This window comes from Pteropus alecto, unplaced genomic scaffold (assembly GCF_000325575.1).
Source record: "Pteropus alecto unplaced genomic scaffold, ASM32557v1 scaffold259, whole genome shotgun sequence".
Lineage (NCBI taxonomy): Eukaryota > Metazoa > Chordata > Mammalia > Chiroptera > Pteropodidae > Pteropus > Pteropus alecto.
In genome coordinates, this window is record NW_006442492.1 from 456,826 (window position 1) to 476,742 (window position 19,917).

The following is a 19,917-nucleotide window of genomic DNA, read 5'->3' on the forward strand; positions in this document are numbered from 1 at the left end:
CATCTGCTGTCCATGGTTTATTATGGGCCCAGCCTCCAGGCCATGTCTCCTGAGTGTGGCAGCCTTAGGATTCAACCACTGGCTTAGTACCTTTTTGGGTACTAAGAAACCTTTTTGGGGCTCTGAGAGGGCCTGCGCTGTCAGGCTGGGTGTCTGGTCTTCTAGCCAGTGCTGTATTAGAGCAATCCTCCTGGTAAGTATACTGCACAGCTTGACCCCTGGCCTAAATGTTGCTTCAAGTGCACCCTTAGGTATACAAATTGAAAAAATTTCCTGCATCTCACAGCTTCACCTTGGGCTTCAGGCAGGAAGGCTGTCAGCTGCAGTAAAGTTTGCCACAAAGAGGCCAGAACGCTAAGTGTAACTCAGCCAGGCAGGTGAATCCAGCAGTAGAGACTGCTGGCTAAAGAGCAAAGTCTATGAAGGCACAGAACAGTGTATGATTTCTGTTAGAAATCTCTAAAGGATACTTGAGAAACTGGTTGTTTCAGGGGAGGGAACTAGGGTCATGGGTGGTTGGCAGACTCTCTCTTCTCCATGCCCTTCTGTGTGAGTTTTGTACCATGTGCATGTAATTCCTAAACAGAGAAGAACATGGGTGTTGGAGTAAGATGGGCTTGGGTTTGAATCCTGCTCTGTTACATGGCAACAGTCACAGCTAACATTTATGGAGTGATTTCTGTATATTGGGCATTGTGCTAATTTAGATTTATTTGCTCTTTACTGGTAATATGACAACGGGTGAGTGACATTTTTCTCTGAGTCTGTTTCCTCCTTTCTAGGTGGGGAATGGTAATGCTTTTCAGGGTTGTTAAGGGAATTAAATGAGGCCATTAGAAAGCACTTGATAAGAGTGCCTCACACTTTGGGAGACTCAGTAAATGGAAGCTGTTCATTGTGGCTTTAGTCCTGCCTGGGGCGGGGCTTGGAGGTGGAGGGCAGGGCACTGGGAGGAGCTGCAGAGACGCCTTTCTTAGCAGTCTGTAGGAGAGAAGTGGTCGCCTTAACCTTGAGGCATGATGAGTGTACTGCAGTTCCATAGTTCCCCCTTAGAGGTGGCTTTTCTGAGAAGCCAAAGACACTGGCAGTGAGCAGGCCTTTGCCAGACTCCTTTCCAGAAAGATTCAGTTTTTACAGTGCTGGTATTTTTACCCAAGCCCTTGTCAACATCGCCATTGTCCCGGGGGTTTATGTGGCATCTTTCTGAATGAGAGTTCTGTCTAGCTCTCACCTCTGCCTGTGTCATTCCTGTTGCCTGGTACAGTACTCCCCCCAGCCGTGGGTTCTGGTCTCTTGTTAATGTTTTTGGAATGAGGGAGTATATAAACTAGATGAAAGAAGAGAGTTGTTTATCTTATCAGCGCACCTTCCCTAGAAAACCAGTGGGGAAATCGGTAATATGGGGGAGAAATCATGGTACTCAGAGTTTCTCTGAGATCTCTAGGCTTTCTGCCTTATGTAAAATTCTGAACTACATTGGCAGCTTAAAATTGTGGATAATATAACAAACTCCCCTGTGCCCCACTCAGACAAGGAATAAAATGTTACTGGCCTGACTTTGGGGTCAGTGGGTGGATTTCAGCCTTGGCACAGTGAGTCACCCTCAGAGCTAAATCCTGACGCCTGAGTTCCACACTCCCTCACCCCGCACCTCCACAAGAGCCGGATGTACTTGGCAAGGTATGGTAGGGCTTTAGGACTTTAAAGCACTCTGCAGGCGATTCTGATGTGTGGCCAGGATTGAGGACCACTGATATGGCTCTTTCCATAAATTACTTTTGCTATAGCTGTTGATGCCCCTAAACAATATATTGTTGGTGTGTTTTTAAACCTTATATAAATGGTGTTATAGTGTTTGTAGCCTTTTTGTTTTTGCTTTGCTTAGCATTATGCTGGTGAAATCAAGCCTCGAATAAATAGCTATAGTTCAAATAATTCCCTGCCCTAGAGTGTTCCATTCTAGGAATATACTGATGTTTTTGGATCCATATTCTGTTTATGGTCATTTAGATTGCTCCCAGTGTCCACATTAGCAATATTCTTGAACAGTCTCCCTGGCATGTGTGAGTTTCTCCAGGGCAGCGCTTCCCAGCCTTTGTCACATCCAGAAAATCCTGTATTTACTTTGGTAAATGAGAGTTTCTTGGACTCCCCAGACCCTTCCCAGCTACCTCAGGGGCTGCAGCATTAAGATCTTACCCACCATTGGGAGCTTTGTCCTAGAGTTTAATCCCAGGAGAGGAATTGAGGGATAGCATCTTTGACTTGATTAGATATTAGCAGTTATGTCAATTTACACTCCACACAGAGGTCTGAATTTTTGCTGATACCGGGCACTATCAAATCTTTTATTTATTGCCAATTCGATGGTTACAGTATGGTACTCTGTTGTTTTATTTAACATTTACTAATGTCTAGTGTGTTGAGCATCTTATCGATCCTTTGTGTTTCATCGTTTAGCTCCCTGATTGCATGTTTCTTACACATTTTTCCCCTTTCCCTTTTTGCTTTGTAGAAAGATGTATTCTGTATCCTATTTATGGTTTTATGTTATAAACATAAACAACATAGTCTGACTTGTTTTTATGTTGTTTTTTCCATTTCAGTCTCTGATCTACCTCAGTGGTATTCAGCCAGGGATGATTTGGACTCCCAAGGGATATGTGGCATTGTCCAGAGACATTTCTGGCTGTCACAGATTGGGGGTGGGAGTGCTACTGGTATCTAGTGGGTACGGACCAGGGATGCTGCTAAATACCCTACAATGCACAGGACCGTTCCTCCGTAATAAAGAATTATCCAGTCCAAAATGTCAGTAGGGCCAAGGTTAAGAAACCCTGTCTAGAGATTCTGATTCGGGATTGAAGCAGCTTCCTAGAAAATGAATTTGTAACAAGTACCTAAGGTGACTTATGATCAAGCAAGTTTGAGAACCACAAAAATAGAGGATAAGTACCTCAGTATGGATAAGAGAGGTCAGTGAAAGCTCTCTGGAGGAAGTAGGGGGAGGGAAAGGAGAGAGGAAGTACATGGTAAGGCTGGGAGAAGGTGAACCTAGTGGCCCAGTCCCGCTGACCCCAAGAGAAGCCACACACACTCCTTCCTGGAGCTGGAACATGCCCCGCCTGTGACGGCTGCTGCTGCTCTGTTCTTAAGCAGTGATGATGAAATGTGCAAAGGGCTCATCGTCAAAGATGTAATTTGAGTGCTGCCAATAGACTCAGCATTGTGCAATGAGCTTCCCGTACATTCTCACGTCATACCTTTATGCCAGCTCTATGAGGCACTAGTTTTAGAAAAACTGCTGGACAAAAAGGTTAAGTGAAATACTAACGTCATCCAGCAAGTACGCAAAGCTGGGTTTCCAGAACAAGTTTACACTCTTAACCTCGGTGCTGTGCTGTGTGTCTCAAACCATCCCAGAGCTTCTGGTCTGCACCCCACCTGTTAGCCTCTCCAGCCTTGTCGAAGGGACCGCCGGACCCCAGGCTGCTGCTCTGACTTGTACTAAATAAATAGCCTATGCACTCTGGCAGCAGGAAAGATACCCCATGAGCAAACAACTGCTTGGCTTCCATTAGCTTTTTACATGCAAGGCTTTTGAGCTGTTTCAAAGGGATAGATTCCTGCTCTGAAAGCAACTAAAAAATTTCAGAGTCACAGTGCTAATTGAAACCTCATGGAGAGTGTGCCTGGCTCCATTGCCCTTATTTGTCCAAAGTATGATTCCTTTGCCACAAGCATTTCCTGATGGCATTCTTGAGCTGGAGCCCAGTGTCACGGTCCGCCCATTCGTTTATGGAAACTCCGGACAGTCACTTGGGTAATTGATTTCAGGGGCCCTTGTTCTTTTCGAGCAGCTGAGTTGTCTACGCGTCAAAGGCAGAATGTGTGTTTTCTTCCCAGAGCAGCTGGATTGAATTGGTTGCCATTTCTCTTAAAGACTGAGGTTCTACTTGTCTTCTCAATTCTGGCGAAAGGAGTTTTCCTAAGTTTCCTACTTGTTCTTTGTGGTCTAGTCCTGCCTCCCCAACTTTGGGAATGTCCCTGAACTTCTGTGAGACTCTGTGTTCATTTGTTCACAGGAAAATGAGCCTCCTTCTAAAAGAACTGTTGGGAAGATAATACGGTCAGTCTTTCCACATCTTGTCAGCTCGTTGGAAAAAAAGCGGTAGATTCAGGGTAGCAGAGAGGTTACCAGCTGGTGGCCTGCAGGACCACTGCAGCCTACAGATATGTTTTGGTTGCCCTATGGTAGGTTAATGACAGTTTTTTAAAAAAAATTAGTTTATCATTCTTTAAAAATTAGGATATTTCACAGAGAAGTCTGAATTTTTGGTTTTGCTTGGAACATGAGAGGCTCACATAGCCATGGCCCCACGTTCCTGCCTGGCTACTCTTAGCTGGAGTGGAAAGAGACCTCCCTCCTTCCCCAGGTGTGGCAATTCTCTGGTCACTATCAGCCCAGCCTGGCTGCACTCAGTTATCCCGCCTGCTCAAGGCACCCGTAGGCATCTGAGCTGCGTAGCAGATACTAAGTCCGTACTTCATTGTCTCAAATGTAGAAAGAAGCGATGGTATAATTAATGTACAGCAGTCACTGGCAGGGTATGTGTGATTTACCTCTTTCTTCCTCAAGACCAGGGTTCGACTCTAGGCCACACATTTGCATTGCATCTGCCCTGATTGGGGATTATTCTCACTGTTCTCAGGAAACCACAGTGGTGTGGAAGTACAAAGTGGAAGGCTCTAGAGAGACAAGACCAGACCAAAGGCCCGGGAACCATGGGTTGTGGAATAGTTGCAAGAGGAACATGGAAATAGCCTTGTTACCAACTCCTCTGGTGAATGTTGCAAAGACTACTAAGTGGTCCACTGAAACCATGAGAGAGCTCTTGGCAGGGCTGGATTTGGGGGATGAGCGGATGGAGGGAGGTGAGCGGACCTCTGACTCTAGATGCGAAAAAGATATATTCGCTGCTCTTGGCTTTCGTTGGTCTCTGCAGCTGATCCATGGCCTGGGGGTCTGAGGAGGACACGGGGCAGGGCACAGTGGTGTTAGGGGTGGAAATGTGGGCCCCTTCTCCTGAACTGTGAGCAAAGGGAGCAGGAAAGTGGGGGCATAAGGTTACCGATTCCTTTTTAAACCTCCTAACTGCCCCATGCATTGGTGTTTTCTCACATATAATATGGCACAGAAGACCTGATGCTGCCTGCTGGTCGGGAAGGCCAGGACTTCAGTGTCTGTTTGGCTTCCCATTTTCTATCCAGATGTACTTGATCTTTGTTTTATTCCTACTTCCCTTTTCCATACCATCTTCTCTGCCCAGTCTCCGATCCTATTTCCTCCACCAAATACCACTTCCAGGGACATTTGCATTTCAGTAGAGGAGTTTTGAAAACCCATCACATCTCTAGTGGTGGAATGCCAGGCCAGTGCTAAGACTGGAGAGGACACTGAGAAGTGGAAGAGCTTGTCTTCCTGGCCCCACCCCCCCAAATTTTTCGTGGTGCCTAGTTCTGGTCAGCAGTGGGCATTTTTAATAAAAGCAAGTTCCATCTCCCCACGTTACACTTAACTGCTTGAGGGCAGAGTCTGTCTCCTTCACCATTTTATCTCTGATTGTCACTAGCTCTTAAGTGCATGTTTGGGGAGTTAAGGATGGAACTTCCTGTGGTGGTGCTGGTGAGTGTTCAGGGGGTCACCCCCAAGAGCCGAAGGTCACACTCTACAGGAGTGAGCCTTCTGCTTCCTTAGAAATGGCTCTGTTATTTGTGAGTCTGAAAAAAGTCTTATAGAAAGAGGGAGTCGATATTTTTACTCTAGAGGCCTTTCCCTAATGTTAGGGTCATTTGGATTCATTTTATCCAGGTATGATGGTCTAGGCCCCTCTCAGGGTGTTCTTGTCTAAGGAGTTTTTGAAGGTACTTTAGAAACACGCTTTTAGGCCTCGGACCCAGGCATCCAAAAGAGCCTGAGACCAGATGAGCCCTGGGTGTGGTTGTCTCCAACCAGCAGAGTCTGGAGTCTGTAACAGAGCTGCCCCAGCAGGGCCTAGCCAGCCTTATGCGGTGGCTCTCTCTGTGGTCCTGCACTTCCTGGGAGGTAGAGGGAGCTGGAGACACCCCAGTTCCTCTCAACGCCTTCCAAGAGAGGAGGGCCTGTATACTAGCCCCTCCTATCCTCCTTCCACTGCAGGCTGGATCCTCATTGACCGCTGTGGGAAGCACTTTGGTACGATACTCAACTACCTTCGTGATGGGGCGGTCCCCTTGCCTGAGAGCCGCCGGGAGATCGAGGAGCTGCTGGCAGAAGCCAAGTACTACCTGGTCCAGGGCCTGGTGGAAGAGTGCCAAGCAGCCCTACAAGTAGGCATCACCTTTTCTTTCCCTGGAGTGGGAGGCCTCAGACCCACCTGCTTTCCTCCTTCCCTATCCCCCTGCAAAGTGAGGGCAGCTCCTTCCTCACTGAGCTCTTGTGAGAGTTAATGAGTTGACCCTGAGGCTTCTTCTCTTTGGTCAGAGTGACCCCTAAGAGGCTTTTCTGTAATGCTTAGGCCACCTAACTGCTCTTTGGCTTATCTCATTCTCCATGTGTATATCGCAGCCCTTAAGTACTGAGCCATGCGCCATAATACTTGATCTGTTTTCTGGATCCATCTTGAGTCTTATTCTCGCCCCATACGTTATCGTCGGAAGTCTAGTATAACATCTGCAGATACAAACACCTCTCACTCCTCAGCTGGACCTGGGGCAGGAGTATCAAGGGTCAAGTCTAGTGATAGCAAAATTTCTATAAAACCAACATGCTTCAAGACATAGCCAATGGCCATTTATTTTAAACAAAGATCCAGCATGGCAGAGAATCAGAGTCCCTTTGGGTTGTCCCAGGAGTTGGATCTATATACATGAGGCTTTTATTTGGGCCACCCCAAGCCACATGTCTCTCTGGCCCTGCACTGGAACAGTACCCATAATGCCTGGCTTCTCAAGGAACAGTTTCCACATACCACCTCTACCCTGAGAGTCTGTGAACTCACTATAAATCTAAACAAATGTAGCCTTTACTTTAGTATTTTTATTTTATTTTTATGTTTATTAGAGTAATACATGTATATCATTTAAGAAATCACATAGCATTGCAAGGTTGGTCTTAAAAACACCACTATGTGCTCTCTCCTCCCCACCCCTCAACCCCAGGCAGCCTCTTTTAATTCTTTCAGCAGTTTTTTTACTTTCATATTTGTTATACTGCTCTTTATTGACATTTCAGTTTTTAACATCATCTACTGGCATTAATACAGAAAATTTAAATTTAGCTCATGCACTACCACACCCCCCTCCCCAGCTACTACCAAACACACATACACACATTCCTTCTCCTGTTCTCCCAATATAGGTTATCAGAGTTTTGGTTAAATAGGTATTCAGAGTTTACATTGGGATGTCTGTATTGTTAACAGTCGAACCACAGAGTATACGACTGTTTTCTTGTATAGCTTTTCAGTTTGCCAGACTTGGTGATTGCTTCATTGTTTTGTTTGCTTGGATTTCTATGTACATACCCCTAATCCAGTCCTAAATTCTTAGGTCAGTCGCCTTGCAGTCTGTTCAGACACATCAGTGAATCTGTGATTTCTCTTTGTTTTGGAGGCATGCCCTCTGGGTTCTCTTTCTGTGGTTTCTGTTAGAGTCTGAGGTTAAACTTTCAAGACTGACTTCCTCCCAGTTTCTATCACTTTTATCTTCTTGTTCTACTTTCTCATTTTTTTTTTTTCAGCTTTTTCAAACCTATTGAATTTTTCACTTCTGCTATTATATTTCTAGTTCCCAAGAGCCTTTCCTTGTTTTCTGAGTGTTCTTTTTCATATAGCAAACCGATCTTGTTTCATAAGATGTATTATCTTCTCATGTCTGTCTAATGATACTAGTATTTGAAGTTTTTTTTCTGCAGTCTTCATCATCTGACTCCTTCCCTTACTTTTTTTCTTTATTTTGGTCTCATGTTTGAGAAGCTTTCCACATATAATCTGATGATCTTGGCCTGTTGAAATTTAAGAGTAAGGCTCTGAAAAGCTGCCTGGGTGGTCCTCGTCCAGTAGGCTTCAATAGTGGATGATAAGGTTGACTTTTTCAGTGGGATCTTACAATGTCAGGTCTGTAAGTCTTTTTCCGGACAAGTCAGTTCCCCATGTAGAAATCCTTTACTCTCTTGCTGGGAGGTATAAGCCTAACTAGCTGCCTTCTGGGATCTAAGTAGGGGAAGGGGCCTGTGGGGAGGTGAGGGAGTGGCTTACCACTTAGTGTATAGACCATTGACTTAATTCTCTTGTTTTCAGAATAGCAATGCAGCCCTGTCCTATACAAACCACTCCAGGAAAATGGACCTTTCTTCTGCCAGGCTGGGGAAGGGGATCCATCTGGGGTCTCAATGGTGCTTCTGCCAACTGGCAAGCAATCTTCTGCTCTTGCCCTGTGCCCACCAGAGCGGTTCTTTGAAAATCTCCAATATTCTCTCCTATCTGCGGACTTAGGATTCCAGCTTTCTCCTCCTCCTTGGTTATCACTTGTCTGTAACCTGCTCTCCAGCCTTGAATTTTTGATGTCTTTTGTTTGCTGACCTCACTTCTCTCATTCTTTTTCTCCTTATGGGCTTATACTTTTTTTATTCTTCTGTAGTCATTGCCTGTGGGGTTTTGGGAGCTTTGATGCAATCATATATCATCTGCCATGTTTAGGGTTAAGTTTTGAGTGGTTCCTTAGGCTGTGGAAATGTGTCATCATTGTTAGTATTTACCAAGCACCTGGCATATAACAACAGCCCTGGCCAAAGAGCAGACTTACTAGGGAACTTGACTCCTGGTTGCCCCCCATCCTAATCACTGGTGGTAAAAATCCTCCCTTCTTCCCACCTGTGACGGCCCATCTTCCCTCATCAGAGCCTGCCTTTGCCCAGCAGACCAGCTTAAATAATCCCATATGGGGCAGGCTTTCTAGGCTGAAAGCATGTTTTGTTTCAGCAGAACAAAGATACTTATGAGCCTTTCTGCAAAGTTCCTGTTATCACCTCATCCAAAGAAGAACAGAAACTTATAGCAACTTCAAATAAGGTACGTTAGAGGCACCCTTGTGGCATTTCTTTTGCTACTAGAAATGATGGAGATTCTAGTGAATGAGTTTTGAAATGAAAACGTGTAATGGCCTATGCGAGACCTGAGAAGGGGTTAAGAATGGGAACCTGTGGCTCATCTTGTGTTCCTCCTGCCACTGGGGTCATGCAGTCTCCCTCTCGAGCTCTACCCCAGCCAGACGGCGATGCTGTCTGCCTCTGGCCTGGAGGCAGAGCTCAGCCCTATGGGAAACCAGTGGTTCATTGCACCTGTATTCCAACTAACTCTCTCCTTCCTTTTCTAAAACAACCCACAGCCCGCTGTGAAGTTGCTGTACAACAGAAGTAACAACAAATACTCATATACCAGGTAAGGCATCAGCCAGAAAAGACATCTGCACTTGCTAGGAAAGCCTCTGTTCACACCAGTCAGGCCCAGCTCCTCTCATTGCCTTCAGATGCCAGGTGCCCTCCTGTACCTCAAGATAGGTGGGCAGAAAGGCAGACAGGTAGATGCTAGATAGGAGATATAATTCACACATCCCATAAAATTCACCCTTTTGAAGTATATAATTTGGTTCTTTTTGGTATATTTACAGAGTTATGCAACTATGACTACTTAACCTAATTTTTGAACATTTTATCACCCTCAAAAGAAACCCTGTACCCCTTAGCACTCACTCCTCATTTCCCTCCCACTACCCGCCCCACCTAGGCGACTATTTTTCTTTCTGTCTCTGGATTTGCCTGCTCTGGACACTTCATAGAAATGGAATCATAGAATGTGTGGCCTTTTGTGACTGGCTTCTTTCACTTAGCATAATGTTTTCAGGGCGCATTCATGTTGTATGAATCAAAACGTCATCTTTTTTATGACAGAATAATATTCTACTGTACAGCTGGGCTACATTTTATTTATCCATTTACCAATTGATAGACAATTAAGGTTGTTTTCACTTTTTGGCCATTATAAATAATGCTACTATGAACATTCATATACACGGTTCTGTGTAGACATAAGCTTTCCTTTCTTTTGGATATATACCTAGGAATGGAACCTCTGGTTTGCATGTTAACTTAGGTTTGGTCATTTGAGAAACTGCCAAACGGTTTTCCAAGTGGTTGTGCCATTTTACATTCCCACCAGCAATATATGCGGGTTTCTAGAATGTCTTGTGGCCCTTGGAAACGTGACTCTAAATCAGGACTTGGGATATAAGGGGGTTTGATGAGGTTACTCAAGACCCAGAAACTGACCCAGAATAAAAAGTCTTCCTTGGGTAGCACATCCTGCCACTCCTGTGGCTCGGGGCTCTCCTCCACATCCCCCACCTGATGCCCTCTGCCTGCAGGCCCCATATTTTCAGCATCCCATCTCTGGCTATTGTAGAGCACAGCAGAGAGTACAGGCTGAGCGTTTAGAGCTGGCTTTTTTGAGGCCTGGCTCTGCCATTTATTAGTTTTTGGCCTTGGGCAATTACCTCATTTCTCTGATCCTCACTTTCGTTCTTTGAGCAATGGGGACTGTGGTACCTTCCTCGTGGGATTATTGTGAGGTTGAAATGGGATAGTGGGGATAACAGGCCCAGCATGTGGAAACAGTCAGCCACTGGTGGCAGTTATTACCAGCTTGTGGTCACCTTATCGAATATTGAATACTCTCTTGCAGCAATTCTGACGACAATATGTTGAAAAACATCGAACTCTTTGATAAGCTCTCTCTGCGCTTTAACGGAAGGGTCCTATTCATAAAGGATGTCATTGGGGACGAAATCTGCTGCTGGTCCTTTTATGGTCAGGGCCGAAAGATTGCTGAAGTCTGTTGTACCTCCATCGTCTATGCCACTGAGAAGAAACAGACCAAGGTAAGGGCTTCGAGTGGACGGTTCCGAGTGGGTAGTGTGACATTTGTACTTGTACAACTTCCTTTTCCACTTAAGCAAAAGAAACTTAAAGAGGGAAAGACTTTAAAAACGCTTTCGTTGATTTGTGACTGCTCATCATTAAAATATTATTTTTTGGTCCCTGGTAAGATCCAAATGTAGGTCTTGGAGAATCAGAATGGCATTTTCTTTCTGATGCTCAGCAAGTATAGACAGTTGCACTGCATCTAAGTTCCTTTGCCACAAATGTTGATTCAGACATATCCTTACACCCGTGTGTATCCCACTGTCTGCATTTTCTTCTGTCTTCAGTGATCTGACATGTCTGTGCAGTTCCTTGCCCTCCACACAACATCATGTCCACCAGCATGGCTCTGTCCCACCTTGATTATCAAAGGGAAAGTGCTACCTTCAAGATCTTGACCTTGGTTTTCTAGTTATGACCTACTACTTACGGCTGTCTGTCCTTCATTTACCCACTGACTTGGAGCAGCCCTCCACCCTCATGGTGCCCACTCAGCATTCCTTAGCTCCCAGCTTATTGGCTTCCTTTCAAGTACACGACTCCTTGACTCATCTGGACTCTGTGGATCCATTATGTCATCCTCTTCAAACCTGTAGAGTTGACCTCTCCCTTGATTTCTGTCGCTGTGCCATTCACAAAGCTAGATCAAACCGCAAAGTGCTGTTAAGAGATCTGGTCCACTGTTAATTGAACTTCATTCTCATTAGGTCTTCTGGTTGCCTGTCCTCCTTGGGCTATGCGACTTGGTTTTCTTTAAATTTTTTTTTTTTTTCTTTTTTACAATACAGTTTCATTTTCTTCTGAACCTATCTAAGGGACCTCTGCAGGGACATGCAGTTAGGTCTGCTGCAGGTAGATTTTCATGCCTCTAGTCACCCTCATACAAGTTTGTAGATCACCCACTCAGTAGCTTTAGGAGCACACAGTTCTGTGTGATTCTAGAGCTGGCCTCAGAAGCAAAAGCAAATGAGAGAAAATCAGACCACAAAGTAGAAACCAGAGTTGTTTTATTTTTTTTTAACTTAAACACAGTTTATTCATTAGTATTTACAATTTATCCTAAAAGATACATATTGTTTTAAGGTAGCCAAGAAGGGAAGAGCACTGAAGTTCTTTTGTATTTCAAAGACAGCAGAGGTATCAGAATCATCCCTCCTCTCACCACATTAGCAAAACACATGCCTCTTTACTCCCATGGACTTTTTTTTTTTTTTTTTTAGGGCTGTGAATTCCACCGATAACTAGATTCCCCATTTTGTCATAGTTGCTTTTTTTTTTTTTTTTAAATAAACATGGGTTGCCTCTGCCCTTGGACATTAAAAGGATAATCATATTAAGCTTTAAAATATTGACTTTACATTTTTAGAGCTTAACAGAGAGCAAAGGATTTAGAGACCATGTGATCTGATCCCAACCATTTATAGATAAGAGGACAGGTTCCAGATTGAGCCAGTGCTTGTATTTGTGAATCTGGTTAGTGACAGGGCCAGACAGGAGGCCAAGGCCCCTTTCCATGCCTCCTTTGCGCTGCCATCCCCAAGGGCTTCTTCCCTTCTCCAGGTGCAGCATGTGGCTTTACCTTTCCAAGGAGGTGGTTTTGGAACCGACTGCCCCTACAGAAATAAGTTCCTTCTTCATCTAGCCCAAACCTCTGGAAGCTGTGCTTGGAGCCAACATTCATGTTTTGTTGTTTCAAGTAACTTGTGTGGATGTTCTGGTTGGGTTTCTTGCATAATTGGTATCTTATCTTCTTCGTTACAACATTCCAAGTGCTTTTCTAATCTTTTTAATCATTTAACTGTTTTTTTCTGGTTAAGTTGAAAAGGGTATGGCTTGCCGAAATTAAAATGTAAGCAGAAGTTTAATACATGCATTGTCTATTTTGTTCTTAATTCTGACTCACTGAGGACTGAGTGATAATTAAGCACAGAATCTTGCCCTTTAATTGGTCTTTTTTTTCTGTTGTTCAGATTGTCTTATTTCTAATGATCTGTCTTCAAGTTCACCGATTCTCCTTTGTCTTCCCCATTCTGTTATTGAGCCTTTCCAGTGAGTAGGTTTTTTCTGTTTTGGTTATTGTTTTTCAGTTCTAAAATTTTCATTTTGTTCTTTATCTCCCTCCTGAAACTTCCTATGTTTGCATTTGATTTATGAGCATTCACCCTTGTTGGAACATTTTTATAATAGCTGCTTCCAGGTCTTTGTAAGATAATTCCAATATCTCATGTCATCTTGGCTTTGGCATCTATTGATTATCTCAGGAGTTGAGATTTTTCTGGTGCCTTATATGCTGAGAAATTTTGAATTGTACCCTGGACATTTTTTAATGTTACAGTACTTTAGGTCTTGTTTAAATCCTAAGGAGAACATTGATATTTTTGTTTAGCACACAATCACCCCAGCTAGGTTCATGCCACAAGTTCCAACCAGCCTTCTGTGGGTTGTAGTTCCAGTGACAGTTGAGTTTTCAAAGTCTTCAGATGTGGGCCACGCTATGGGCCATTCTGTGTCCTGGGCATGAGTCTGTCCCATTGCTCAGTTCTTAAAGTCTCTACATGCTGTTGACGGTCAGGTCGGCAGAGGAGGCTAAGCCTGGAGTTCACGTACAACCTTAAGAAGCTGCTTTCCCGAGCTCCCCTCCTTCACAATCTCCTTGGTACTTTCTACTTCCTTGGTGTTCTCCCTTTTTCAGTCATCTGGCCAGAAATCTGGGGCTTTAGTTACCCTGCTCTGCCACACACTTCCTGTGACTTTGCTTGTATCTGGAGCCAAGCAGCATGAAGACAGAGAAAAACAGCAGCAGGGATTCGCCAACCCCTCCGAGACCACAGCCCTTCCAATAGGAAAGGAAGAATCCCTCGGTGGCTCCCGCAGTCTCTGGTCACTGCCACGAGATTGCTTGGGGGCTGGGGTGCAAGAAAACGGAGAAAAGAAGAAAGGAAAACGGGGAACTTGCCCCCACTCTCTAGGTGTTGGAGACCTTGGTGGCTCCTTTGACCAGAAACCTCCTCCTGGACCTTTCTCTGTCCTGGTATCCGTTTCAGGTTGGTGGGCTACATTGAGCTCAGGCCGGGGGAAACTGACAGGGAAAAACAGTAAACGCACTGTTTGATATTACTGCAAACTCTGGTCTTTCCCCGCAGTCTGCCAGTATTAATGTCACAGAGTCCTTAGGTAGCTGCTGTGTACACACTCTCCTGGTTTTGTAGCCTCATGTGAAAGACGGGATACAGTGTGCTCACTCCATTTCTCCCAAAACTGGAACCTCAGAATCTTGCCCTCAAAAGCAGAGTCTCTACTCTGTGAGTCAAGTGCCTGGGACCCACTTGTGTGGCACCCCTCTTTATGGCGCCTCAGCTCCAAAGGGGTACACGCCAACACAGCAATTTACCGAGAAAGAGGGATCGTGTCCATTTAATGAGGGTCCCCAGCTGGTCCTTCAGAAAGAATGCCACTTTGTATACTGCTCTGAGGTGTGGAATACCTCATGTGCAAGGGCCTAGGCAAGCTCTGTTAGTAGCAACGTATTGGAAATGTCCAACAGCGTGAGCTAGTTAGTTCAATGCATGGTCCCGTTCTTTAACTCTCTGATGTGGAATGATCTCCAAGTTAGGGAAAAGCAAAAGGTATAGAAGAGTCTATGTAGTGGGCCACCTTTTGTGTCTGTTAATGTGTGTGAATATTACGTTATATACATATATATATGCACACAGGGCCCTTTGGGGCAGGTAAAGTGAGCAGCATTGTCTTTAGGGAGGGAAACTAGAGGGCAGAGCAGAGAGACCTATTTCACCGTCTCCCTTTTGTCTCGTGACTTTAGCGCTCTGTGTTGCTGATTGAAAATAACTACTTCGAAAATAATAATGAGGGTCTTAAATGGAATCCCAGGGGCCTGATTTAGCCCAGTGGAAGTAATGGGTGGCAGCAGAGTTGGTGGAGGGGGAGGTCTGATGCTAACTCGCCTGCTCTGTATTTTGTGGGGATACAGGTGGAATTCCCTGAAGCCCGAATTTATGAGGAGACCCTGAATATTTTGCTGTATGAGGCCCAGGATGGTCGAGGACCTGACAATGCACTTCTGGAGGCCACAGGCGGGGCTGCCGGGCGCTCCCACCATCTGGACGAAGATGAGGAGCGAGAGCGGGAACGGATTGAGCGCGTGAGGCGGATCCACGTCAAGCGGCCTGACGACCGTGCCCACCTCCACCAGTGAGCAGGCAAGCAGACCCAAGCCTTCCTCCCGCCCTCCTCCCTGCTCTACACTCAGATCCTATGCAGTCTTCTGGGCACCTTCCACTTCCCCTGGAGTCTGGAGATGCTTTTGTAATAAGCCAGATGATTATTTTGATATTTCTCGACAAGGTGAATTGATTTCTACCCAGGTGAATGCACCCCTGTTGTTGACAAGCTGTGCCCAAGGGCTCTACTTTCCATGAGGATCTGAGAAGCCTTGATGCCGGGCTTGCTGGGTTCTTGAAGGAAAAGTATGAATGGGAATGATGTGTACATGAGAACTTTTGTTTGCAGTATTTATTTTTGTGGATGTTGACTACCTGTTTGAGCTTCTTGGGTGGCATTCCCTTTGGGGTTCAGTTTGACAGCTCTGAGAGGGATCCCACAGCTGGTGGCCACCAAAGTGTCTTTGAGCTCCCTGTTTCATAACACCAGCCAAGCATGCTGGCTCTGGTTCCTGGGCACTAGACTGGGCAGTTTCCAGGCATGGCTTTGCTAGAAGTCCATTCTGCAGCAGGATTTCGCACTTAGAGCTTACTGATAAATAACAGTATAGATTTAATAGATGGGACCTGGTGTGCTTTGTACCTCTAAATTGTTCCTCATGTAGCTCTGGATACCTAGTTGTGTTTAGGGGGCAAGCTGTAGCCACCTCAGCCGGTCTGTGGTCTGGTGTTTGTTGAGTCCCCACATGCCTGGCTAAGGGCAGAACTGGCCTCGGTAGTGAGTGCTCAGCTCTGTTCCTGGCTCCTTCCCTGACTCCTGCTCCTTTCAGTTGCCCCCTTTTTGACCCACTCCATCCCAGGAAGGCCTTCTGGACTGGTCACAGGCGTAACTCCCAGACTGGACTCCCGGCAGGATCCATTCCTTCCCCCTCGGCCTCCTTCCCTGTTAAGCTGGGCTTACTCCTGCAAGGAGATGCCCTGCCCTTTGCTTTGAAATTCAGCGTGGCCCCAGATGTCCTCCCAGCCTGGCATCCAGGCTGGACCTCCACTCACACCAGCATTCTCAAAGCGGCTTTCCTACGCAAAGCACAGCCATCACCTGGAGATCCCCTTGGTGTCTTCGCCTGATTGTAACAGTGTGGAGTGGTCGTCAGTGATCAGTGAGAGGATGTGCAGATCCTTTTGGACCAAGTTAGTGGCCATGTTTATGTTCAAGGGACGTGTGTGACTGTTGATGGGGATGTATGCATGTGGGGCAGTGGGGCCTGGCGCTCATGTGGGACGGACGTTCTCAGTTACCTACCTCTCGGTCTCCTCTGCGCCTGGTCAAGGGACAGAAATGAGTTGTGACTAGACTAGGTAGAGTGGTTACAAGGTGATGTGAATGTAAGGGAATGGATGGGTTTTGTCTGCTTTTCAAGGGAAATGTTACAGTTTTATACCAAAGGTATTAACAGGTGCAGCTTCTGACACAAAGTATTCCGAAAAACAGTTTATATTTTGAAATGGTTTTTACAGCTTCAACTTTGTACGTACTGCCCTAGTTGCGACAGTTGTATGTCTTCATTTTTGTAACCAGCAGCAAAGCCTATGGTAAATCTTTAAAACAATCATGACTGAACCTAAAAAGTATTGGGTAGATGCTTTTTAAATTGCTGTGTGGGAAACTTTCATATTAGGCCATTTGGATTTTATTAAGTGCTGAGGAAAGAAGGAGGCTTGAAAAATGTTTCTTAAATATTTTATACTGTTTGAGTTTTAAACTCCAACCCTGCCATTTGGGTTGAACTTTTTTAGGAAGTTAAAGTGAATGTCGGTTCTGATGTTTTCTGTAGGAATGGAAAAGCCATCATATAAATTCTTTTTTCCCCTCATGTTTACGTGAAGAATATATTTGTGGAAGAATTTGACTTGTTTGGACTTCTACACTTTCTGACCTAATGTTTTTGGCAGTCTCTCATTTTTCCTTTAACTTTGTACTTGTAGCTTTGAGTCTTTGCTTCTCTGGGACGTGAACAGGGCCATAAAACATTCCATGGTTAATGACACTGCTAGCTACATATAGCCATGAACTGACAGAAAGCATTGGCTGGTCCAGCTCTGTTATCAAATACATTCTACAAGGAACTGATTTTCCTTATGCTAGCACTAAAGGCAAGCAAAAGTCAACATGTATACTTAAGAACCATCCAAGTAAAACGGTGGCGTAAGATTTGCTAAAGAGCAAAGTTTTACATTGTAATAGCTTCCGGTTTTAAAAAGTGGAACAACTTTTCAAATAAGCCATGTGCCCAAGACAATTCCTGGCATAGCCTCTTCAGTTGCCCTCTTGCAGTGGCTTAGCAGGTTGGTCGCTGTGCAGATACCCAGCCCTCTGTTCAGGGGTATTTGTACCTTACAGCAGTTATTCAGGACCCAAGTGTGAACCAGCCCTGGCCCTTCGAATATCTGCTCTTTATACATCTGTGTGTCACTAACCGTTGTTTCTTTGTGCTGTGGGGGAAAAATGCTATAAGCTTTAGAAGTATGTTGTACACGCATTTGTGGACATGTGTAAAATAAAAGTTATGTAATGCTTCTACTTAAATCTGTTTTCTGGGTCTTTTCAGAAACACTCAGCACAGTCAAGCCACTGAACTGACGTGCAGTTTTCAGCAAAGAGAACAAGCAGAGATAGTACCTTCAACTTTATCACGTTAAAGTTGCACACAGTGGAAAAGATGAGTCATTTATCTGTAGTGCTTGAATTTAAACACTGAAAGGAAATCTTGGGCAGAAATGCTGCTGAACTTCTGAAAAAACAGAATGAAGCAGTTGCTGTTGCCACTTATTTACTATTGGGGAGGTAGGGTGGGAAAGAGATATGATTCACCGGAACCTAAAGAGCCTTTCAGAAATGTTAAGGAATTGGGCACATTTCTAAGTTCCATTTATTTAAAGCAAAATTCAAATTTTGCAGCTTTATGAAATTTCATTTACTTTCAGACCATATATAATACTTCATTGTGCCTCAGGCAGCTTGACAAAGGTAGAGAATCTGTTGCCTACCTTATGACAGGTTAAAGTGCCCATCAAGTGTAGGTCCTTTGGGGAGCTTTAAAACCACCCTGTTGGGTGACTTGAGATTGGCTCCCTGAAGAGGACATTTTAATTAGGTGCCACAGGGCACCAGAGAAGCTGGGGTTGCTCTCTGGCATAAGATGCCACTCCGTTTCTTCAGATGTAGTGATCCTTTTCCTAGGGCTGCTGTAACCTTTCCTTGAAGGTGTAGCTAACTGGATGAAATTCCCGCTTCCTGGGTACTTTCTTCAGCAGACGTCATCTTCTGTCAGGATTTCATGTGGACGGACACCTGCGAGAGAGTCCACGTTTAGGTTTAGAAGCCTCTTACCTCACTTAGAAGGAAGCAGTTAACACCTCAGCTGTCAGCATCATCCAGATAGGTGTGGACAAGCTTCGAGAGGCCAGTCCCACCTCCCGTGAGAGAAATCACATTTAGAGTTGGGCTCACTGAGGCCTGTTAGCATCTTCAGTCTGAGCCAGCCAGGAAGGCAGGCTATGTGACTCCAACAGAGAGATACTCAGTCTTCGGGGTGGAAGTTCGAAGAGCATGTAAACCGAAAAATCGCCTCATGTTTTACATTAAAAATCATGCTTAAATATTTTAACTCGTCCCTGAAGGAGTTATTGTGTTTAGAGGCAAATATTTTATAAAAGACACTTTCTGTACTGCTTGCATCCACAAAACAATATAGTTAAATGTATGTAAACTTAAATGCATAGGAGATACTATCCATGTTGATAGATCATTTCTAATTAGTTTCTATCAAGTAGTACTTGGTATATATACAAAACACATTTTAAAGATTCAGCCCTTCAGCTTTTAATGTCATTATCTGGCAAAATTGGATCAAAATAAGCTCTGTGTACTACTTACCAGTAAGGGGCTGGTGGGATCAGCAGGGAGGGCAAAGCACTAAGACAGCTGTGGTCCCCAACCCTCTGCTAATCAGACCTTGGGTGGCTTACATCCCAGAGCCCAGGCCACACCTCAGCCAATTACATCCCAGTGTCTGAGAGTGAAATACAAACACTGGAATTGTTTGAAGCTCACCAGGAGATTCCAGTGCGGAGTGTGAGAACTGCTGTGATGAAGCGTGAGGGCTTTTGCCATCCAGTGAAAAGTTGGGCTCCATCATTTAAAACTAAGAAGGACTTAATATCAGCTTCTGGTTCACTGACTACTCAATGTGGCAAGTAAACCGGCTTTTTCCCCTTTTCATTCAATTTTTAATCTATACCTCTAGTATCAATTCCTTCCTCATTTTCAGATGTAGAATCAGTAATAGATGAACTAGCTTATGATTCCAGTCACTCTATTGAAGGACTGAAATTAGTAGAATTTTAAGCTTTATTCTCGTCTAAAACTGCTTACCTCCCTCCCCAAACACAGGCACTCACCACTGTTAACTGTCCATCTTTATCTTTATAGATTTGTTCTTCTGGTCCCGTGTTGAAAACTATTGTGCCTTCTTTTCCAGGACTAATATAAAACTGTAAACTTAAAATAGACAAAACAATGAATTACTGACTTTTTTTTTCCCCCTCAGCCTTTGGTCTGCAAAAGAAATTTACTTAGGAAGTTTTACTAGTTTCAAGATAAAATTCCTCTTTTATCATAGTTTTCTTGCATGTTTGAGTAATCAAAAGAAGAAAGACATT

The 19,917-nt window shown here is 44.6% G+C and overlaps 2 protein-coding genes across 3 annotated transcripts in view; one reads left to right on the forward strand and one right to left on the reverse strand.

Annotated features, from left to right (window-relative positions):
• Window positions 1-17,782, forward strand: part of KCTD10 (potassium channel tetramerization domain containing 10) — a 25,633-nt gene extending 7,851 nt beyond the window's left edge. The window contains exons 3-7 of one of the 2 annotated variants that reach the window (XM_006922153.3): window positions 6,200-6,369; window positions 9,021-9,110; window positions 9,427-9,479; window positions 10,779-10,974; window positions 15,006-17,782. In XM_006922153.3, the coding sequence (XP_006922215.1) occupies window positions 6,200-6,369; window positions 9,021-9,110; window positions 9,427-9,479; window positions 10,779-10,974; window positions 15,006-15,230 (734 nt within the window). In that variant the 3' untranslated portion in view covers window positions 15,231-17,782. The remainder of the gene's footprint in view (window positions 1-6,199; window positions 6,370-9,020; window positions 9,111-9,426; window positions 9,480-10,778; window positions 10,975-15,005) is intronic. The other variant, XM_006922154.3, reaches the window with a different exon arrangement.
• Window positions 17,783-17,913: 131 nt separating this feature from the next.
• The window catches only part of MYO1H (myosin IH), a 43,690-nt gene continuing 41,686 nt past the window's right edge, over window positions 17,914-19,917 (reverse strand). Inside the window, exon 31 of the mRNA XM_006922178.2 lies at window positions 17,914-19,756. Coding sequence (XP_006922240.1) covers window positions 19,627-19,756 — 130 coding nt within the window. The 3' untranslated portion in view covers window positions 17,914-19,626. The remainder of the gene's footprint in view (window positions 19,757-19,917) is intronic.